Source organism: Bombina bombina, chromosome 3 (assembly GCF_027579735.1).
Source record: "Bombina bombina isolate aBomBom1 chromosome 3, aBomBom1.pri, whole genome shotgun sequence".
NCBI lineage: Eukaryota > Metazoa > Chordata > Amphibia > Anura > Bombinatoridae > Bombina > Bombina bombina.
This window is the reverse complement of record NC_069501.1, coordinates 8,555,011-8,580,800: the sequence shown is the minus strand read 5'-3', so window position 1 is coordinate 8,580,800 and position 25,790 is coordinate 8,555,011. Positions and strand designations below refer to the sequence as shown.

At 47.5% G+C, this 25,790-nt stretch overlaps 1 protein-coding gene across 1 annotated transcript in view; it reads right to left on the bottom strand.

Annotated features, from left to right (window-relative positions):
• Positions 1 to 25,790, bottom strand: part of TRAPPC10 (trafficking protein particle complex subunit 10) — an 837,250-nt gene that overhangs the window by 496,518 nt on the left and 314,942 nt on the right. Inside the window, exons 9-10 of the mRNA XM_053705118.1 lie at positions 21,779 to 21,893; positions 5,711 to 5,787 (exon numbers count right to left, since the gene is read on the bottom strand). Of these exons, the coding sequence (XP_053561093.1) occupies positions 5,711 to 5,787; positions 21,779 to 21,893 (192 nt within the window). The remainder of the gene's footprint in view (positions 1 to 5,710; positions 5,788 to 21,778; positions 21,894 to 25,790) is intronic.

The window sequence follows — 25,790 nt, the reverse complement described above, 5'->3', positions numbered from 1 at the left end:
GGAACGTAGAAAAGACAACAAGATCTCTGTATGAGAGCTTGCTTGTTGAAAAGATGGCACCTGAACCAGGATGTCATCCAGATATGGTGCTACTGAAATTCCCAGAGACCTGACCACTGCCAAAAGAGCTAACAGAACTTTTGAGAAGATTTTGTGAGCTGTGGCAAGGCCAAACAAAGAACTACAAACTAAAAGAGATTGTCCAGAAAGCTGAATCTCAGAAATTTGTGATGATCCCTGTGAATGGGAACATGAAGATATGCATCCTTCAGGTCTATGGTCACCATGAACTGACCCTCTAGGACCAATGGTAGAATGGAACGAATAGTTTCCATCTTGAAGGACGGTACTCTGAGAAACTTGTTTACTTCAAGTCTAGAATTGGACGGAAAGTGCCTTCTTTCTTTGGAACCATGAACAGGTTGGAATAGAATCCCAGAACCTGTTCCTGAACTGGAACTATCACTCCCAGGTCAAACAGGTCCTGTACACAGTTTAAGAACACCTATCTTTTTTTCAGATGAGAGGTGGAACCTGCCTCTGGGAGGAAAAGTTTTGAACTCTAACTTGTAACCCTGGGATACTATGTCCACAGCCCAAGGATTTGGGACATCCCACATCCTACTCAGAGAAAACTGAGAAAGTCTGCCCCCAACTTGATCCGATCCCGGATCGGGGGCAAACCTTTCATGCTGACTTGGAATCAGCTGAAGGTTTCTAAGATTGCTTCCCCCTGTTACAAGACTGATTGGGTTTCCAATAAGGCTTGGACTGTTCCTGCTTGGTAGAGGACAGAAAAGGCTTACCTCTGAAGTTACGAAAGGAACGAAAATTACTCCAACGTCCTTTCGGTCTATTCTTCTTCTCTTGAGGCAGGAAAGACCCTTTACCACCCATGATATCAGAAATTATTTCTGCCAAACCAGGACCAAACAAGGTTTTACATTTGTAAGGGATTGCCAAAAGCTTGGATTTAGATGAAAAATCAGCTGACCAAGATTTTAACCATAATGCCCTGTGGGCTAGGACCGTAAAAACCAGATATTTTGGCTCCCAGCTTGATGACCTGCAAAGAGGCATCAGTAATAAAGGAGTTGGCTAACTTAAGAGCCTTACTCCTGTCCTGGATCTCCTCCAAAGGAGTCTCTGCTTGAAGAAACTCAGAAAGGCATTGAACCAATAGTCTGCCGCATTTGTCACAGTGGCAATACACACTGCCAGTTGCCAATGTAAACCTTGATGAACATACATCTTTTACAAAAAGGCCTCTAATTTTTTGTCCATAGGGTCCTTAAAAGAGCAGCTATCCTCAATAGGAATAGTAATTCTCTTAGCCAACGTAGAAATTGCCCCTTCCACTTTAGGCACCATCTGGGACGACTCCTTAATGGAGTCAGCAACCGGAAACATCTTTTTAAATACTGGTGATGGGGAAAAAGGAATCCCAGGCCTCTCCCATTCCTGTGCGATAATATCCGTAGCACGGTCAGGGACAGGAAATACCTCCACAGCGGAAGGAACATCGCAATACTCATTAAGTTTACTTGATTTCTTAGGGTTGACAACGATATGGTTATCGGAGTCGTCCAGGGTAGCCAGAACCTCCTTTAACAAAACACGGAGGTGTTCAAGCTTAAACCTGAAGGATACAACTTCAGCATCAGATGAAGGACTTATACTGTTTGAATCTGAGATTTCACCCTCAGAGGTTACCGACGTAACTTCCTCATCAGATTTATGAGAAAGCGCAACTTGTTAGTCGGAACTGGATCACAAACCTAACAATTTGAATCTCTAAATTTCCTCTTGCGTTTTCCCTGTAGCTTGGGAATAGCAGCTAATGCCGCAGACACCACAGCAGATACCTGGGCAGCAATTTCTGCTTGCAAAAACACTGCTCCAGGAAATTGAGAGGAACTGCAGGGCACTGCCTGTGTTGCCATTATGGCTTGTGTGTCTGAGGAGAAAGCTGTGGCATAGCCTGACCAGCATCGTCCTGAGGGAGTGGTGGCTCCGAAGAAAAAATATTTTCTTTGTTCGTTAAAGTCTTTTCAACACATGAGGACTAAAAAGGCAAGGGAGGTTCTACTAGGTTATATAGACATAGTTGGCACTCTGCATGAATACATTCTGAATTCATTTAATATATATATATATATATATATATATATATATATATATATATAAAATACTATCTCTTTAAATTTGACAAAAATAACCAGTGTCCCCACCGGGATATTACACTAATTTGACCCTACGTCAAATGTCCTAAAAATTAATGGTATCTATACCATGAAGGAAAAACTTGTGGAAAAATATAAACACAGGGGGTTAATAGTCAGTAACCACTAAACAAAAGAACGTTATAGAAATCACCTCTACACCTGAGCCGTCTAGCTGAGGTGCCTATCTGCCCCCTTAGATCCCCACAGAAATGCGACTAGCTATGGAACAGATCCAGACACCTACGGACCCTCTGAACACTGCCGGTCTTCAGGAAGTCTCATGGTCGTCACTACGCTGTGCTCTAAAGTGAAAGCGCATGTAAGTTCCATAAAAATTGCCGCCACAGAAAGGATTCGCCTCCCCTCTAATGTCGGAGGCGGTCCCAGGAGCAGCACGGACCATGACGGGTACTAGCGAGCTGACAGGAACTTAAAAATCCCAGCAACTCCGAGCAAAAAAAACCACACTGTCAAAAACAAGTGAAATAAACACTCCCAAACCGGACACATATTGTCAACACAAAAATTGCCGCCACAGAAAGGATTCGCCTCCCCTCTAATGTCGGAGGCGGTCCCAGGAGCAGCACGGACCATGACGGGTACTAGCGAGCTGACAGGAACTTAAAAATCCCAGCAACTCCGAGCAAAAAAAACCACACTGTCAAAAACAAGTGAAATAAACACTCCCAAACCGGACACATATTGTCAACACAATATCTAGCCCTGAATAAAACTGAGCCACCCATTCCACAGACTAGTGCCTTGTTACTGCCAAATAAAGTCCTGTAAGACAGGACAAAGTCCCACTTAGTGCAACTTACTGTTTCTGTGCCTCAGAGTCTTTTAGGATAAGACAACAAAACAAAGACACTTACCTGCACTTCAAGCTGTCATGAACTCTTTTACTATGATCTCATGAGATTTCACTTAACTTTCATGAGATTTAAATGTAAACTTCCTTACACTGAATAGGGAAATAAGATGAGTGTGCACAAAAGCTCGCTCCTTTCCGCTGTCAAGGACAGACAAACTGATTTGCTGCTTAGAAGTCCTTTACAATGGGAGGTGGCTACTGAGAAACTTGAGGTAAAATAACACAATTTATGCTTACCTGATAAATTTATTTCTCTTGTGGTGTATCCAGTCCACGGATCATCCATTACTTGTGGGATACCAATACCAAAGCTAAAGTACACGGATGAAGGGAGGGACAAGGCAGGTACTTAAATGGAAGGAACCACTGCCTGTAAAACCTTTCTCCCAAATATAGCCTCCGAAGAAGCAAAAGTATCAAATTTGTAAAATTTTGAAAAAGTATGAAGCGAAGACCAAGTCGCCGCCTTGCAAATCTGTTCAACAGAAGCCTCATTTTTAAAGGCCCAAGTGGAAAGCCACAGCTCTAGTGGAATGAGCTGTAATCCTTTCAGGAGGCTGCTGTCCAGCAGTCTCATAGGCTAAGCGGATTATGCTTCTTAGCCAAAAAGAAAGAGAGGTTGCCGAAGCCTTTTGACCTCTCCTCTGTCCAGAGTAGACAACAAACAAAGCAGATGTTTGACGAAAATCTTTAGTAGCTTGTAAGAAACTTTAAAGCACAGACCACGTCCAGATTGTGTAATAGACGTTCCTTCTTCGAAGAAGGATTAGGACACAAGGATGGAACAACAATCTCTTGATTGATATTCTTGTTAGATACCACCTTAGGTAAGAACCCAGGTTTGGTACTGCCTTTAAGAGAAACAAATTTTGTCAGAATTTGAAAAACAGTGAAAAAATGCAGTAAATCAAACGAAATTTTTACAGTGTGTATAATAGGCTAACAGAGCATTGCACCCACTTGCAAATGGATGATTAACCCCTTAGTTCAAAAAACGGATAAAAAAAACGAAATAGACGTTTTTTAACAGTCACAACCAACTGCCACAGCAAGCTGTGGCCCTACCTTCCCCAATAAACGACTTTGGAAAGCCTTTGGGCCCTTTAGAGATGTCCTATAGCATTCAGAGGGCCTTTGAGGGAAGCTGGATGTCACAGTTTGTAATTTTAACTGCACCAACTGTAACTTTTATACTACAACAGTGGAAAGCCTCAGGAAACTGTTTCTAGTTTAAATTTAAGCTAGCCATGTGGAAAAAACTAGGCCCCAATAAAGTTTTATCACCAAAGCATATATACAAACGATTAAACATGCCAGCAAACGTTTTATATTGCAATATCATAAGGGTATTACCCCTGGGAGTAAGCATGATACCAGTCGTTATTAAATCACTGTATTCAGGCTCAACTTACATTAATCCGGTATCAGCAGCATTTTCTAGTGTTTTCCATCTCTAGAAAAAATTATAACTGCACATACTTGATAGCAGAATAAACTGCACGCCATTCTCTCGCTGAAGTTTTACCTCATCTGTGTAATCCCCTCAGACATATGTGAGAACAGCAATGGATCTTAGTTACAACCTGCTAAGATCATAGAAACCTCAGGCAGATTCTTCTTCTATTTACTGCCTGAGATAAAATAGCACAACTCCGGTACTATTTAAAAATAACAAACTTTTGATTGAAGAAAATAAACTAGCTATATTTAACCACTCTCTCCTACAACGTCCTAGCTTGTTGAGAGTTGCAAGAGAATGACTGGCTATGACAGTTAGGGGAGGAGCTATATTACAGCTCTGCTGTGGGTGTCCTCTTGCAACTTCCTGTTGGGAATGAGAATATCCCACAAGTAATGGATGATCCGTGGACTGGATACACCTTACAAGAGAAATCTTTCTTTTTTACATAGAGATGTTCAGGTGATATTTTCTAGTCAGCGTTTTACAGCTATACTGCATCACTTTCAAGTATTTAAAGGGACATGAAACCCAAAAAAATTCTAACATGATTCAGATATAGAATACAATTTTAAACAACTTTCCAATTTACTTCTATTATTTAATTTGCTTTATTCTTTAGATATGCCTTGTTGAAAAAATAGCAATGCACATGGGTGAGCCAATCACATGAGGTTTCTATGTACAGCCACCAATCAACAGCTACTGAGCATATCTAGATATGCATTTCAACAAAGGATATCAAGAGAATGAAGCAAATTAGATAATTAAAATAAATTGGAAAGTTGTTTAAAATCGCATGCTCTTTGTAAATCATGAAAGAAAAAAATTGGTTTTATGTCCCTTTAAACATTTGGGTATTATGGCCCTTTAAAGTGCCACTGTTTTTAATTGAATGTTTTTAAAACCGGGCACTTTAACACCAAAATTTACATTTACTTTAACAGCTCTGCTGTGGTGCTCTTTGCCTCCTCCTGCTGGCCAGGAGTAATATTCCCAACAGTAATTGATGAACTGCTGTGGACTCACCATATCTTAGGAAAGAAAGTTATTTCCGGTATTAGTGGGATATAATAAGTATGTGGGGGGGGACAGCAGAGACAGGACAGAGGGGACAAGAGTGCATGAGACATACAGTGAGGTCACACTCACCAGGTAATGTCTCTCAAAGGCCTCCTGGGATGACAGAGCCTCCTGCAGCTTCTTATAGGGGCTGTGTGCTGTGTTTGCTGTAAGAGAGAAGGGGATGACAGTCACTGGCTGTACGTCAGGGAGAGGTGACAAGAACACACACACACAGACTGTATATCAGGGAGAGATCGCAGTAACACACAGGCTGTATATTAGGGGGAAGTAACAGTAACACACACAGGATGTATATCAGGGGGAGGTGCCAAGAAAACACACAGGATGTATATTAGGGGGAGGTGCCAATAACACACACAGGCAGTATATGAGGAGGAGGTGCAAGTAAAACATACAGGCTGTATATCAGGGGAGGTGCCAGTAACACACACACATAGGATGTATATCAGGGGAGATGCCAGTAACACACACACAGGCTGTATATCAGGGGAGGTGCCAGTAACACACACAGGCTGTATATTAGTAAATGCCAGTAACACACAGAGGCTGTATAGGAAGGAGATGTGCCAGTAACACACACAGTCTGTGTATCAGGGAGAGGTGACAGTACTATGCACACAGGCTGTATATGAGAGGGAGGTGACAGTACTATGCACACAGGCTGTATATCAGGGGGAGGTGACAGTACTATGCACACAGGCTGTATATCAGGGGAGGTGACAGTACTATGCACACAGGCTGTATATCAGGGGGAGGTGACAGTACTATGTACACAGGCTGTATATCAGGGGGAGGTGACAGTACTATGTACACAGGCTGTATATCAGGGGAGGCGACAGTACTATGTACACAGGCTGTATATCAGGGGAGGTGACAGTACTATGCACACAGGCTGAATATCAGGGGAGGTGACAGTACTATGTACACAGGCTGTATATCAGGGGAGGTGACAGTACTATGCACACAGGCTGTATATCAGGGGGAGGTGACAGTACTATGCACACAGGCTGTATATCAGGGGGAGGTGACAGTACTATGTACACAGGCTGTATATCAGGGGGAGGTGACAGTACTATGCACGCAGGCTGTATATCAGGGGGAGGTGACAGTACTATGCACACAGGCTGTATATCAGGGGAGGTGACAGTACTATGTACACAGGCTGTATATCAGGGGGAGGTGACAGTACTATGTACACAGGCTGTATATCAGGGGGAGGTGACAGTACTATGCACACAGGCTGTATATCAGGGGAGGTGCCAGTAACACACACAGGCTGTATATTAGTAAATGCCAGTAACACACAGAGGCTGTATAGGAAGGAGATGTGCCAGTAACACACACAGTCTGTATATCAGGGAGAGGTGACAGTACTATGCACACAGGCTGTATATCAGGGGGAGGTGACAGTACTATGCACACAGGCTGTATATCAGGGGGAGGTGACAGTACTATGTACACAGGCTGTATATCAGGGGGAGGTGACAGTACTATGTACACAGGCTGTATATCAGGGGAGGTGACAGTACTATGCACACAGGCTGAATATCAGGGGAGGTGACAGTACTATGCACACAGGCTGTAAATCAGGGAGAGGTGACAGTACTATGCACACAGGCTGTATATCAGGGGGAGGTGACAATACTATGTACACAGGCTGTATATCAGGGGAGGTGACAGTACTATGCACACAGACTGTATATCAGGGGAGGTGACAGTACTATGCACACAGGCTGTATATCAGGGGAGGTGACAGTACTATGCACACAAGCTGTATATCAGGGGAGGTGACAGTACTATGCACACAGGCTGTATATCAGGGGGAGGTGACAGTACTATGCACACAGGCTGTATATCAGGGGAGGTGACAGTACTATGCACACAGGCTGTATATCAGGGGGAGGTGACAGTACTATGTACACAGGCTGTATATCAGGGGGAGGTGACAGTACTATGCACACAGGCTGTATATCAGGAGGAGGTGACAGTACTATGCACACAGGCTGTATATCAGGGGAGGTGACAGTACTATGCACACAGGCTGTATATCAGGGGGAGGTGACAGTACTATGCACACAGGCTGTATATCAGGGGGAGGGGACAGTACTATGTACACAGGCTGTATATCAGGGGAGGTGACAGTACTATGCACACAGGCTGTATATCAGGGGGAGGTGACAGTACTATGCACACAGGCTGCATATCAGGGGAGGTGACAGTACTATGCACACAGGCTGTATATCAGGGGGAGGTGACAGTACTATGCACACAGGCTGTATATGAGAGGGAGGTGACAGTACTATGCACACAGGCTGTATACGAGAGGGAGGTGACAGTACTATGCACACAGGCTGTATATCAGGGGAGGTGACAGTACTATGTACACAGGCTGTATATCAGGGGAGGTGACAGTACTATGCACACAGGCTGTATATCAGGGGGAGGTGACAGTACTATGCACACAGGCTGTATATCAGGGGGAGGTGACAGTACTATGCACACAGGCTGTATATCAGGGGAGGTGACAGTACTATGCACACAGACTGTATATCAGGGGGAGGTGACAGTACTATGCACACAGGCTGTATATCAGGGGGAGGTGACAGTACTATGCACACAGACTGTATATCAGGGGGAGGTGACAGTACTATGCACACAGGCTGTATATCAGGGGGAGGGGACAGTACTATGTACACAGGCTGTATATCAGGGGAGGTGACAGTACTATGCACACAGGCTGTATATCAGGGGGAGGTGACAGTACTATGCACACAGGCTGTATATCAGAGGGAGGTGACAGTACTATGCACACAGGCTGTATATCAGGGGAGGTGACACTATGCACACAGGCTGTATATCAGGGGGAGGTGACAGTACTATGTACACAGGCTGTATATCAGGGGGAGGTGACAGTACTATGCACACAGGCTGTATATCAGGGGAGGTGACAGTACTATGCACACAGGCTGTATATCAGGGGAGGTGACAGTACTATGCACACAGGCTGCATATCAGGGGAGGTGACAGTACTATTCACACAGGCTGTATATCAGGGGAGGTGACAGTACTATGCACACAGGCTGTATATCAGGGGAGGTGACACTATGCACACAGGCTGTATATCAGGGGGAGGTGACAGTACTATGTACACAGGCTGTATATCAGGGGGAGGTGACAGTACTATGCACACAGGCTGTATATCAGGGGAGGTGACAGTACTATGCACACAGGCTGTATATCAGGGGAGGTGACAGTACTATGCACACAGGCTGCATATCAGGGGAGGTGACAGTACTATTCACACAGGCTGTATATCAGGGGAGGTGACAGTACTATGCACACAGACTGTTTATCAGGAGGAGGTGACAGTACTATGCACACAGGCTGTATATCAGGGGGAGGTGACAGTACTATGCACACAGGCTGAATATCAGGGGGAGGTGACAGTACTATGCACACAGGCTGTATATCAGGGGAGGTGACAGTACTATGCACACAGGCTGTATATCAGGGGAGGTGACAGTACTATGCACACAAGCTGTATATCAGGGGAGGTGACAGTACTATGCACACAGGCTGTATATCAGGGGAGGTGACAGTACTATGCACACAGGCTGTATATGAGAGGGAGGTGACAGTACTAAGCACACAGGCTGTATATGAGAGGGAGGTGACAGTACTATGCACACAGGCTGTATATCAGGGGAGGTGACAGTACTATGCACACAGGCTGTATATGAGAGGGAGGTGACAGTACTATGCACACAGGCTGTATATCAGGGGAGGTGACAGTACTATGCACACAGGCTGTATATCAGGGGAGGTGACAGTACTATGCACACAGGCTGTATATCAGGAGGAGGTGACAGTACTATGCACACAGGCTGTATATCAGGGGAGGTGACAGTACTATGCACACAGGCTGTATATCAGGGGAGGTGACAGTACTATGCACACAGGCTGTATATCAGAGGGAGGTGACAGTACTATGCACACAGGCTGTATATCATGGGAGGTGACAGTACTATGCACACAAGCTGTATATGAGAGGGAGGTGACAGTACTATGCACACAGGCTGTATATGAGAGGGAGGTGACAGTACTATGCACACAGGCTGTATATCAGGGGAGGTGACAGTACTATGCACACAAGCTGTATATCAGGGGAGGTGACAGTACTATGCACACAGGCTGTATATCAGGGGAGGTGACAGTACTATGCACACAAGCTGTATATCAGGGGAGGTGACAGTACTATGCACACAGGCTGTATATCAGGGGAGGTGACAGTACTATGCACACAGGCTGTATATGAGAGGGAGGTGACAGTACTAAGCACACAGGCTGTATATGAGAGGGAGGTGACAGTACTATGCACACAGGCTGTATATCAGGGGAGGTGACAGTACTATGCACACAGGCTGTATATGAGAGGGGAGGTGACAGTACTATGCACACAGGCTGTATATCAGGGGGAGGTGACAGTACTATGCACACAGGCTGTATATCAGGGGAGGTGACAGTACTATGCACACAGGCTGTATATCAGGAGGAGGTGACAGTACTATGCACACAGGCTGTATATCAGGGGAGGTGACAGTACTATGCACACAGGCTGTATATCAGGGGAGGTGACAGTACTATGCACACAGGCTGTATATCAGAGGGAGGTGACAGTACTATGCACACAGGCTGTATATCATGGGAGGTGACAGTACTATGCACACAAGCTGTATATCAGGGGAGGTGACAGTACTATGCACACAGGCTGTATATCAGGGGAGGTGACAGTACTATGCACACAGGCTGTATATGAGAGGGAGGTGACAGTACTAAGCACACAGGCTGTATATGAGAGGGAGGTGACAGTACTATGCACACAGGCTGTATATCAGGGGAGGTGACAATACTATGCACACAGGCTGTATATGAGAGGGAGGTGACAGTACTATGCACACAGGCTGTATATCAGGGGAGGTGACAGTACTATGCACACAGGCTGTATATCAGGGGAGGTGACAGTACTATGCACACAGGCTGTATATCAGGGGAGGTGACAGTACTATGTACACAGGCTGTATATCAGGGGAGGTGACAGTACTATGCACACAGGATGTATATCAGGGAGAGGTGACAGTACTATGCACACAGACTGTTTATCAGGAGGAGGTGACAGTACTATGCACACAGGCTGTATATCAGAGGGAGGTGACAGTACTATGCACACAGGCTGTATATCAGGGGAGGTGACAGTACTATGCACACAGGCTGTATATCAGAGGGAGGTGACAGTACTATACACACAGGCTGTATATCAGGGGAGGTGACAGTACTATGCACACAGGCTGTATATCAGGGGAGGTGACAGTACTATGCACACAGGCTGTATATCAGGGGAGGTGACAGTACTATGCACACAGGCTGTATATCAGGAGGAGGTGACAGTACTATGCACACAGGCTGTATATCAGGGGAGGTGACAGTACTATTCGCACAGGCTGTATATCAGGGGAGGTGACAGTACTATTCGCACAGGCTGTATATCAGGAGAGGTGACAGTACTATGCACACAGGCTGTATATCAGGGGAGGTGACAGTACTATGCACACAGGCTGTATATCAGGGGAGGTGACAGTACTATGCACACAGGCTGTATATCAGGGGAGGTGACAGTACTATGCACACAGGCTGTATATCAGGGGAGGTGACAGTACTATTCGCACAGGCTGTATATCAGGAGGAGGTGACAGTACTATGCACACAGGCTGTATATCAGGGGAGGTGACAGTACTATTCGCACAGGCTGTATATCAGGAGAGGTGACAGTACTATGCACACAGGCTGTATATCAGGGGAGGTGACAGTACTATGCACACAGGCTGTATATCAGGGGAGGTGACAGTACTATGCACACAGGCTGTATATCAGAGGGAGGTGACAGTACTATACACACAGGCTGTATATCAGGGGAGGTGACAGTACTATGCACACAGGCTGTATATCAGGGGAGGTGACAGTACTATGCACACAGGCTGTATATCAGAGGGAGGTGACAGTACTATGCACACAGGCTGTATATCAGGGGGAGGTGACACTATGCACACAGGCTGTATATTAGGGGAGGTGACAGTACTATGCACACAGGCTGTATATCAGGGGGAGGTGACAGTACTATGCACACAGGCTGTATATCAGGGGAGGTGACAGTACTATGCACACAGGCTGTATATCAGGGGAGGTGACAGTACTATGCACACAGGCTGTATATCAGGGGAGGTGACAGTACTATGCACACAGGCTGTATATCAGGAGGAGGTGATAGAACTATGCACACAGGCTGTATATCAGGGGAGGTGACAGTACTATGCACACATGCTGTATATCAGGGGGAGGTGACAGTACTATGCACACAGGCTGTATATCAGGGGAGGTGACAGTACTATGCACACTGGCTGTATATCAGGGGAGGTGACAGTACTATGCACACAGGCTGTATATCAGGGGGAGGTGACAGTACTATGCACGCAGGCTGTATATCAGGAGAAGGTGACAGTACTATGTACACAGGCTGTATATCAGGGGGAGGTGACAGTACTATGCACACAGGCTGTATATCAGGGGGAGGTGACAGTACTATGCACACAGGCTGTATATCAGGGGGAGGTGACAGTACTATGTACACAGGCTGTATATCAGGGGGAGGTGACAATACTATGTACACAGGCTGTATATCAGGGGAGGTGACAGTACTATGCACACAGGCTGTATATCAGGGGGAGGTGACAGTACTATGCACACAGGCTGTATATCAGGGGGAGGTGACAGTACTATGCACACAGGCTGTATATCAGGGGAGGTGACAGTACTATGCACACAGGCTGTATATCAGGGGGAGGTGACAGTACTATGTACACAGGCTGTATATCAGGGGGAGGTGACAGTACTATGCACACAGGCTGTATATCAGGAGGAGGTGACAGTACTATGCACACAGGCTGTATATCAGGGGAGGTGACAGTACTATGCACACAGGCTGTATATCAGGGGGAGGTGACAGTACTATGCACACAGGCTGTATATCAGGGGGAGGGGACAGTACTATGTACACAGGCTGTATATCAGGGGAGGTGACAGTACTATGCACACAGGCTGTATATCAGGGGGAGGTGACAGTACTATGCACACAGGCTGCATATCAGGGGAGGTGACAGTACTATGCACACAGGCTGTATATCAGGAGGAGGTGATAGAACTATGCACACAGACTGTATATCAGGGGGAGGTGACAGTACTATGCACACAGGCTGTATATCAGGGGGAGGTGACAGTACTATGCACACAGGCTGTATATCAGGGGGAGGTGACAGTACTATGCACACAGGCTGTATATGAGAGGGAGGTGACAGTACTATGCACACAGGCTGTATACGAGAGGGAGGTGACAGTACTATGCACACAGGCTGTATATCAGGGGAGGTGACAGTACTATGTACACAGGCTGTATATCAGGGGAGGTGACAGTACTATGCACACAGGCTGTATATCAGGGGGAGGTGACAGTACTATGCACACAGGCTGTATATCAGGGGGAGGTGACAGTACTATGCACACAGGCTGTATATCAGGGGAGGTGACAGTACTATGCACACAGACTGTATATCAGGGGGAGGTGACAGTACTATGCACACAGGCTGTATATCAGGGGGAGGTGACAGTACTATGCACACAGACTGTATATCAGGGGGGAGGTGACAGTACTATGCACACAGGCTGTATATCAGGGGGAGGGGACAGTACTATGTACACAGGCTGTATATCAGGGGAGGTGACAGTACTATGCACACAGGCTGTATATCAGGGGGAGGTGACAGTACTATGTACACAGGCTGTATATCAGGGGGAGGTGACAGTACTATGCACACAGGCTGTATATCAGGGGAGGTGACAGTACTATGCACACAGGCTGTATATCAGGGGAGGTGACAGTACTATGCACACAGGCTGTATATCAGGGGAGGTGACAGTACTATGCTACACAGGCTGTATATCAGGGGAGGTGACAGTACTATGCACACAGGCTGTATATCAGGGAGAGGTGACAGTACTATGCACACAGCCTGTTTATCAGGAGGAGGTGACAGTACTATGCACACAGGCTGTATATCAGAGGGAGGTGACAGTACTATGCACACAGGCTGTATATCAGGGGAGGTGACAGTACTATGCACACAGGCTGTATATCAGAGGGAGGTGACAGTACTATACACACAGGCTGTATATCAGGGGAGGTGACAGTACTATGCACACAGGCTGTATATCAGGGGAGGTGACAGTACTATGCACACAGGCTGTATATCAGGGGAGGTGACAGTACTATGCACACAGGCTGTATATCAGGGGAGGTGACAGTACTATGCACACAGGCTGTATATCAGGGGGAGGTGACAGTACTATGCACACAGGCTGTATATCAGGGGAGGTGACAGTACTATTCGCACAGGCTGTATATCAGGAGAGGTGACAGTACTATGCACACAGGCTGTATATCAGGGGAGGTGACAGTACTATGCACACAGGCTGTATATCAGGGGAGGTGACAGTACTATGCACACAGGCTGTATATCAGAGGGAGGTGACAGTACTATGCACACAGGCTGTATATCAGGGGGAGGTGACAGTACTATGCACACAGGCTGTATATCAGGGGAGGTGACAGTACTATGCACACAGGCTGTATATCAGAGGGAGGTGACAGTACTATGCACACAGGCTGTATATCAGGGGGGAGGTGACAGTACTATGCACACAGGCTGTATATCAGGGGAGGTGACAGTACTATGCACACAGGCTGTATATCAGGGGGAGGTGACAGTACTATGCACACAGGCTGTATATCAGGGGAGGTGACAGTACTATGCACACAGGCTGTATATCAGGGGGAGGTGACAGTACTATGCACACAGGCTGTATATCAGGGGAGGTGACAGTACTATGCACACAGGCTGTATATCAGGGGGAGGTGACAGTACTATGCACACAGGCTGTATATCAGGGGAGGTGACAGTACTATGCACACAGGCTGTATATCAGGGGGAGGTGACAGTACTATGCACACAGGCTGTATATCAGGGGGAGGTGACAGTACTATGCACACAGACTGTATATCAGGGGGAGGTGACAGTACTATGCACACAGGCTGTATATCAGGGGAGGTGACAGTACTATGTACACAGGCTGTATATCAGGGGGAGGTGACAGTACTATGCACACAGGCTGTATATCAGGGGGAGGTGACAGTACTATGCACACAGGCTGTATATCAGGGGGAGGTGACAGTACTATGTACACAGGCTGTATATCAGGGGGAGGTGACAGTACTATGTACACAGGCTGTATATCAGGGGAGGTGACAGTACTATGCACACAGGCTGTATATCAGGGGGAGGTGACAGTACTATGCACACAGGCTGTATATCAGGGGGAGGTGACAGTACTATGCACACAGGCTGTATATCAGGGAGGAGGTGACAGTACTATGCACACAGGCTGTATATCAGGGGGAGGTGACAGTACTATGCACACAGGCTGTATATCAGGGGGAGGTGACAGTACTATGCACACAGGCTGTATATCAGGGGGAGGTGACAGTACTATGCACACAGGCTGTATATCAGGGGGAGGGGACAGTACTATGTACACAGGCTGTATATCAGGGGAGGTGACAGAACTATGCACACCAGGCTGTATATCAGGGGGAGGTGACAGTACTATGCACACAGGCTGTATATCAGGGGAGGTGACAGTACTATGCACACAGGCTGTATATCAGGAGGAGGTGATAGAACTATGCACACAGGCTGTATATCAGGGGGAGGTGACAGTACTATGCACACAGGCTGTATATGAGAGGGAGGTGACAGTACTATGCACACAGGCTGTATACGAGAGGGAGGTGACAGTACTATGCACACAGGCTGTATATCAGGGGGAGGGTGACAGTACTATGTCACACAGGCTGTATATCAGGGGAGGTGACAGTACTATGCACACAGGCTGTATATCAGGGGGAGGTGACAGTACTATGCACACAGGCTGTATATCAGGGGGAGGTGACAGTACTATGCACACAGGCTGTATATCAGGGGAGGTGACAGTACTATGCACACAGACTGTATATCAGGGGGAGGTGACAGTACTATGCACACAGGCTGTATATCAGGGGGAGGTGACAGTACTATGCACACAGACTGTATATCAGGGGGAGGTGACAGTACTATGCACACAGGCTGTATATCAGGGGGAGGGGACAGTACTATGTACACAGGCTGTATATCAGGGGAGGTGACAGTACTATGCACACAGGCTGTATATCAGGGGGAGGTGACAGTACTATGCACACAGGCTGTATATCAGGGGAGGTGACAGTACTATGCACACAGGCTGTATATCAGGGGAGGTGACAGTACTATGCACACAGGCTGTATATCAGGGGAGGTGACAGTACTATGCACACAGGCTGCATATCAGGGGAGGTGACAGTACTATTCACACAGGCTGTATATCAGGGGAGGTGACAGTACTATGCACACAGACTGTTTATCAGGAGGAGGTGACAGTACTATGCACACAGGCTGTATATCAGGGGGAGGTGACAGTACTATGCACACAGGCTGTATATCAGGGGAGGTGACAGTACTATGCACACAGGCTGTATATCAGGGGAGGTGACAGTACTATGCACACAAGCTGTATATCAGGGGAGGTGACAGTACTATGCACACAGGCTGTATATCAGGGGAGGTGACAGTACTATGCACACAGGCTGTATATGAGAGGGAGGTGACAGTACTAAGCACACAGGCTGTATATGAGAGGGAGGTGACAGTACTATGCACACAGGCTGTATATCAGGGGAGGTGACAGTACTATGCACACAGGCTGTATATGAGAGGGAGGTGACAGTACTATGCACACAGGCTGTATATCAGGGGAGGTGACAATACTATGCACACAGGCTGTATATCAGGGGAGGTGACAGTACTATGCACACAGGATGTATATCAGGGAGAGGTGACAGTACTATGCACACAGACTGTTTATCAGGAGGAGGTGACAGTACTATGCACACAGGCTGTATATCAGAGGGAGGTGACAGTACTATGCACACAGGCTGTATATCAGGGGAGGTGACAGTACTATGCACACAGGCTGTATATCAGAGGGAGGTGACAGTACTATACACACAGGCTGTATATCAGGGGAGGTGACAGTACTATGCACACAGGCTGTATATCAGGGGAGGTGACAGTACTATGCACACAGGCTGTATATCAGGGGAGGTGACAGTACTATGCACACAGGCTGTATATCAGGAGGAGGTGACAGTACTATGCACACAGGCTGTATATCAGGGGAGGTGACAGTACTATTGCGCACAGGCTGTATATCAGGAGAGGTGACAGTACTATGAACACAGGCTGTATATCAGGGGAGGTGACAGTACTATGCACACAGGCTGTATATCAGGGGAGGGTGACAGTACTATGCACAGCAGGCTGTATATCAGAGGGAGGTGACAGTACTATACACACAGGCTGTATTATCAGGGGAGGTGACAGTACTATGCACACAGGCTGTATATCAGGGGGAGGTGACAGTACTATGCACACAGGCTGTATATCAGAGGGAGGTGACAGTTACTATGCACACAGGCTGTATATCAGGGGGAGGTGACACTATGCACACAGGCTGTATATTAGGGGAGGTGACAGTACTATGCACACAGGCTGTATATCAGGGGGAGGTGACAGTACTATGCACAGCAGGCTGTATATCAGGGGAGGTGACAGTACTATGCACACAGGCTGTATATCAGGGGAGGTGACAGTACTATGCACACAGGCTGTATATCAGGGGGAGGTGACAGTACTATGCACACAGGCTGTATATCAGGGGGAGGTGACAGTACTATGCACACAGGCTGTATATCAGGGGAGGTGACCAGTACTATGCACACAGGCTGTATATCAGGGGGAGGTGACAGTACTATGCACACAGGCTGTATATCAGGGGGAGGTGACAGTACTATGCACACAGGCTGTATATCAGGGGGAGGTGACAGTACTATGCACACAGGCTGTATATCAGGGGGAGGTGACAGTACTATGCACACAGGCTGTATATCAGGGGAGGTGACAGTACTATGCACACAGGCTGTATATCAGGGGGAGGTGACAGTACTATGTACACAGGCTGTATATCAGGGGAGGTGACAGTACTATGCACACAGGCTGTATATCAGGGGGAGGTGACAGTACTATGCACACAGGCTGTATATCAGGGGAGGTGACAGTACTATGCACACAGGCTGTATATCAGGGGAGGTGACAGTACTATGCACACAGGCTGTATATTCAGGGGAGGTGACAGTACTGATGCACACACTGTATACAGGGGGAGTGACAGTAGCTATCTCCTCACGAGGCTGTATATCAGGGGGGAGATGACAGTACATGCACACAGCTTATATCAGGCGGGTTGACTGTACTATGACACACTGTATATCAGGAGGAGGTGACAGTACTTATGCACACAGGCTGTTATATCAGGGGGAGGTGGACAGTACTATGCACACAGGCTGTATATCAGGGGAGGTGACAGTACTATGCTCACAGCTGTATATCACAGGAGGTGTAACTATGACACAGCGCAGGGGAGGTGACAGTACTATGCACACAGGCTGTATATCAGGGAGGAGGCTGTAACAGGGGAGGTGACAGTACTATGCACACAGGGACTGTATATCAGGGGAGGTGACAGTACTATGCACACAGCTGTATAAGGGGAGTACAGTACTATGGGGAGAGTGACAGTACTATGCACACAGGCTGTATATCAGGGGGAGGTGACAGTACTATGCACACAGGATGTATATCAGGGGAGGGTGACAGTACTATGTAACACAAGGCTGTATATCAGGGGAGGTGACAGTACTATGCACACAGGCTGTATATCAGGGGAGGTGACAGTACTATGCACACAGGCTGTATATCAGAGGGGAGGTGACAGTACTATGCACACAGGCTGTATATCAGGGGGAGGTGACAGTACTATGCTCACAGCTGTATATCAGGGGAGGTGACAGTACTATGCACACAGGCTGTATATCAGGGGGAGGTGACAGTACTATGCACACAGGCTGTATATCAGGGGAGGTGACAGTACTATGCACACAGGCTGTATATCAGGGGGAGGTGACAGTACTATGCACACAGGCTGTATATCAGGAGGAGGTGACAGTACTATGCACACAGGCTGTATATCAGGGGAGGTGACAGTACTATTGCAACAGGCTGTATATCAGGAGGAGGTGACAGTACTATGCACACAGGCTGTATATCAGGGGAGGGTGACAGTACTATGCACACAGGCTGTATATCAGGGGAGGTGACAGTACTATGCACACAGGCTGTATATCAGAGGGAGGTGACAGTACTATGCACACAGGCTGTATATCATGGGGAGGTGACAGTACTATGCACATAAGGCTGTATATCAGGGGAGGTGACAGTACTATGCACACAGGCTGTATATCAGGGGAGGTGACAGTACTATGCACACAGGCTGTATATGAGAGGGAGGTGACAGTACTAAGCACACAGGCTGTATATGAGAGGGAGGTGACAGTACTATGCACACAGGCTGTATATCAGGGGAGGTGACAGTACTATGCACACAGGCTGTATATCAGGGGGAGGTGACAGTACTATGCACACAGGCTGTATATCAGGGGAGGTGACAGTACTATGCACACAGGCTGTATATGAGAGGGAGGTGACAGTACTATGCACACAGGCTGTATATCAGGGGAGGTGACAATACTATGCACACAGGCTGTATATCAGGGGAGGTGACAGTACTATGCACACAGGATGTATATCAGGGAGAGGTGACAGTACTATGCACACAGACTGTTTATCAGGAGGAGGTGACAGTACTATGCACACAGGCTGTATATCAGAGGGAGGTGACAGTACTATGCACACAGGCTGTATATCAGGGGAGGTGACAGTACTATGCACACAGGCTGTATATCAGAGGGAGGTGACAGTACTATACACACAGGCTGTATATCAGGGGAGGTGACAGTACTATGCACACAGGCTGTATATCAGGGGAGGTGACAGTACTATGCACACAGGCTGTATATCAGGGGAGGTGACAGTACTATGCACACAGGCTGTATATCAGGAGGAGGTGACAGTACTATGCACACAGGCTGTATATCAGGGGAGGTGACAGTACTATTCGCACAGGCTGTATATCAGGAGAGGTGACAGTACTATGCACACAGGCTGTATATCAGGGGAGGTGACAGTACTATGCACACAGGCTGTATATCAGGGGAGGTGACAGTACTATGCACACAGGCTGTATATCAGAGGGAGGTGACAGTACTATACACACAGGCTGTATATCAGGGGAGGTGACAGTACTATGCACACAGGCTGTATATCAGGGGAGGTGACAGTACTATGCACACAGGCTGTATATCAGAGGGAGGTGACAGTACTATGCACACAGGCTGTATATCAGGGGGAGGTGACACTATGCACACAGGCTGTATATTAGGGGAGGTGACAGTACTATGCACACAGGCTGTATATCAGGGGGAGGTGACAGTACTATGCACACAGGCTGTATATCAGGGGAGGTGACAGTACTATGCACACAGGCTGTATATCAGGGGAGGTGACAGTACTATGCACACAGGCTGTATATCAGGAGGAGGTGATAGAACTATGCACACAGGCTGTATATCAGGGGAGGTGACAGTACTATGCACACATGCTGTATATCAGGGGGAGGTGACAGTACTATGCACACAGGCTGTATATCAGGGGAGGTGACAGTACTATGCACACTGGCTGTATATCAGGGGAGGTGACAGTACTATGCACACAGGCTGTATATCAGGGGAGGTGACAGTACTATGCACACAGGCTGTATATCAGGGGGAGGTGACAGTACTATGCACACAGGCTGTATATCAGGGGGAGGTGACAGTACTATGTACACAGGCTGTATATCAGGGGGAGGTGACAATACTATGTACACAGGCTGTATATCAGGGGAGGTGACAGTACTATGCACACAGGCTGTATATCAGGGGGAGGTGACAGTACTATGCACACAGGCTGTATATCAGGGGGAGGTGACAGTACTATGCACACAGGCTGTATATCAGGGGGAGGTGACAGTACTATGCACACAGGCTGTATATGAGAGGGAGGTGACAGTACTATGCACACAGACTGTTTATCAGGAGGAGGTGACAGTACTATGCACACAGGCTGTATATCAGAGGGAGGTGACAGTACTATGCACACAGGCTGTATATCAGGGGAGGTGACAGTACTATGCACACAGGCTGTATATCAGGGGGAGGTGACAGTACTATGCACACAGGCTGTATATCAGGGGGAGGTGACAGTACTAGGCACACAGGCTGTATATCAGGGGGAGGTGACAGTACTATGCACACAGGCTGTATATCAGGGGGAGGTGACAGTACTATGCACACAGGCTGTATATCAGGGGGAGGTGACAGTACTATGCACACAGACTGTATATCAGGGGAGGTGACAGTACTATGCACACAGGCTGTATATCAGGGGAGGTGACAGTACTATGCACACAGGCTGTATATCAGGGGGAGGTGACAGTACTATGCACACAGACTGTATATCAGGGGAGGTGACAGTACTATGTACACAGGCTGTATATCAGGGGAGGTGACAGTACTATGCACACAGGCTGTATATCAGGGGAGGTGACAGTACTATGCACACAGGCTGTATATCAGGGGGAGGTGACAGTACTATGCACACAGGCTGTATATCAGGGGAGGTGACAGTACTATGCACACAGGCTGTATATCAGGGGGAGGTGACAGTACTATGCACACAGGCTGTATATCAGGGGAGGTGACAGTACTATGCACACAGGCTGTATATCAGGGGGAGGTGACAGTACTATGCACACAGGCTGTATATCAGGAGGAGGTGACAGTACTATGCACACAGGCTGTATATCAGGAGGACTCACAAACAATTCTACAACACACATACTTACCAGTCTCTGGTCTTTCTGTTCCCAGTCCTGCCAGTAAATCAACTGTGCGTTGGAGATCTTCTGAAGATGGTGCAGTCTCTGAAACTAACCCACACAGGGACCCCAGGGACTGGAGCTGTGATAGAAGGAGAACCACATAAGAAAAGCCACACACAGCCCGTGTGTATTTGATAAGGGGACACAAGCAAACAGCAGACGTGGAACACATAAGGGGACACAAGCACACAGCAGACAGCAGACGTGGAACACATAAGGGGACACAAGCACACAGCAGACGTGGAACACATAAGGAGACACAAGCACACAGCAGACGTGGAACACATAAGGGGACACAAGCACACAGCAGACGTGGAACACATAAGGGGACACAAGCACACAGCAGACGTGGAACACATAAGGGGACACAAGCACACAGCAGACGTGGAACACATAAGGGGACACAAGCACACAGCAGATGTGAAACACATAAGGGGACACAAGCACACAGCAGACGTGGAACACATAAGGGGACACAAGCACACAGCAGACGTGGAACACATAAGGGGACACAAGCACACAGCAGACGTGGAACACATAAGGGGACACAAGCACACAGCAGACGTGGAACACATAAGGGGACACAAGCACACAGCAGACGTGGAACACATAAGGGGACACAAGCACACAGCAGACGTGGAACACATAAGGGGACACAAGCACACAGCAGACGTGGAACACATAAGGGGACACAAGCACACAGCAGACGTGGAACACATAAGGGGACACAAGCACACAGCAGACGTGAAACACATAAGGGGACACAAGCACACAGCAGACGTGGAACACATAAGGGGACACAAGCACACAGCAGACGTGGAACACATAAGGGGACACAAGCACACAGCAGACGTGGAACACATAAGGGGACACAAGCACACAGCAGACGTGGAACACATAAGGGGACACAAGCACACAGCAGACGTGGAACACATAAGGGGACACAAGCACACAGCAGACGTGGAACACATAAGGAGACACAAGCACACAGCAGACGTGGAACACATAAGGGGACACAAGCACACAGCAGACGTGGAGGAGGCAAAGACACCCCAGCCAAAGGTTGAAATACCTCTCCCACTTCCCTCATCCCCCAGTCATTCTGCCAAATGAACAGTAGGAGAAATATCAGGGAATAAATGGTGCCAGAAGAAAAATATAATTAAGAGGGCCGCCCATCGGAGAACACGGGCAGGGGCTGTGGACTCTCCTTATACAGAAAGAAATTAAATTATCTGGTAAGCATAATTTATGTTTTCCTTCTTAATATAAGGAGAGTCCACAGCATCATTCCTTACTGTTGGGAAACTTATACCCAAGCTCTAGGGGACCCTGACTGATAACAGGAGGGACAAAAAGAGAGGCGGACCCCAATCTGAGGGCACCACATTCTGCAAAACCTCTCTCTTGAAGGCTGCTTGTAAAATTTAGAAAAAGTGTGTAAGGAGGACCAGGTAGCCGCCTTACAAATCTGATCCATAGAGGCCTCATCCTTAAAGGCCCAAGAAGGAAGCCCACTGTCTCATAAGCTAAGCGGATAACACTCCTTAACCAAAAAGATAAGGAAGTCGCAGAGGCCTTCTGACCCTTACGCTTACCCTTACGCTTCCCGGAATAGACAACAAACAAAGGAAGACGCTTGTCTAAAATCCTAAGTAGCCTGAAGAAAGAACTTCAAGGCACGAACCACGTCCAAATTATGAAGCAAACGTTCCTTCGAAAAAGAAGGATTGGGACACAATGAAGGAACCACAATCTCTTGATTGATGTTGTGGTCTGACACGACCTTAGGAAGAAAACCTAACTTAGTACGTAGGACAGCCTTATGAGAATGGAACACCATTTTTCAAATAAAGAGAGTAAGAGAACGAATAAAAATTGATAATAGAAGTAAATTAGAAAGTTGCTTAAAATTTCATGCTCTATCTGAATTGTGTGAGAAAAAATGTGGGTTCAGTGTCCCTTTAAGGACTGTACATCTGTAAGCTTTACGATCCTCTTGTGCAGTAAAACAGACAGGGCCGAAATCTGTTCCCTCAGGGAACTGGCAGAAAGGCCCTTATCCAATCTATCTTGGAGAAACGAAAGGATCCTGGCAACCTTAACTTTGTGCCCGGAAAAACCACGCTCTTCACACCAGAATAAGAAGGTTCTCCACACCTTATGATAGATGCGACGAGTAACCGGTTTACGAGCTTGAATGAGAGTTTTTTCTCAGAAAAACCTCTTTTGGCTAGGACTAAGCGTTCAATCTCAACACAGTCAGCCTCAGAGAATCTAGATTTTGATGAACAAAAGGGCTTTGTTCCAGCAGATCCCTGCAACAAGGTAACTTCCACGAAGGAGATGATGACATCCCCACCAGATCCGCAAACCACATCCTTTGCGGCCACTATTCAAGGAAGGAGTGGTAACGGCGGGAATAGGTAAATTAGACTGAACCTCCAAGGCACTTCTAATGCATCTATTAGCTCCGCCTGAGGATCCCTGGACCTCGACCCATATCTGGGTAGCTTGGTATTGAGATGGGACGCCATGAGATCTATCTCCGGCGTCCCCCACCTGTTGCATATCTCCGCAAACACTTCGGGATGGAGAGACCATTCCTCCGGATGAAAGGATTGTCTGCTGAGAAAATCCGCTTCCCAGTTGTCCACACCCGGAATGTGGATCGCTGACAGCGAACAGCTGTGGGCCTCCGCCCACTCCAGAATACAAGATACTTCCCTCATTGCTAGGGAGCTTCTCCTTCCCCCCTAATGGTTAAGCCACCGAGGTTATGATTGGAATCTGATAAACTGGGACGAACCCAGAAGGGGCCAAGCCATCAGAGCATTGAAGATTGCCCGAAGTTCTAGAATGTTGATCTCCCCATCCTGATAGACTTGCATCCGTAGTCACAATCTCCCAGGATGGTCTTAAAAGGATGTCCCTCGGGCAGGTGATCTGGACAGAACCACCAAGAGAGCGATTCTCTCGATCGGTTGTCCAGAGAAATCTGTTGAGACAGATTCGAATGATCACCGTTCCACTGCCTCAGCATGCACAGTTGCAACGGTCTGAGATGGAACCTGGCAAAGGGAATGATGTCCATGCTGGACACCATGAGACCAATCACCTCCATACACTGAGCCACAGAGGGCCTTAAGGAGGTCCGGAGGGCAAGACATGCCGAAGCTAGCTTGCAATGTCTCTGGTCTGTTAGAAATATCCTCATGCCTATGGAGTCTATTATAGTACCCAGAAATTCCACCCTGGTACTTGGTATAAGAAAACACTTTTCTAGGTTTATCTTCCATCCATGAGATCGAAGGAGAGAGAGGAGAGATTCTGAATGGTCTTCCGTCAGACGAAAAGATGGTGCTTGTACCAGAATATCGTCCAAGTAGGGAGCCACTGCTATACCCCTGGTTCTGGCAACGGCTAGTAGAGCCCCTAGAACCTTTGTAAAAAATCTTAGCAGTAGCTAGATCAAACGGAAGTGCAATGAACTGGAAGTGCTGGTCCAGGAACGCAAACCTTAGGAACTGGAAGTGGTCCTTGTGGATTGGAACGTGAAGGTAAGCATCCTTCAGATCTATAGTTGTCATAAACTGTCCTTCCTGAACTCCATCTTGTAACGAGGGGACATTTAGAAACTTGTTTAAGCACTTTAGGTCCAGAATCGGACGGAAAGTTCCCTCCTTCTGTGGGGCCACGAAAAGGTTTAAATAGTATCCCAAACCTCTCTCTACAATAGGCACCGGGACAATGACTCCTGAGGAGGACAGATCCCACACGCACCCCAGAAAGGCTTCCCTCTTTTCTGGTCTGGAAGACAGGTTTGAGAGGAGAAATCTACCCTTGGGTGGACGAGACTTGAAACCTATCTTGTATCCCTGAACTATGACCTCCAGGAGCCATGGATCCTGCACGTCCCCAAACCAAGCGTCTGGAAAGAGCGACAGTCTGCCCCCTACACGATGCAGAGACGGAT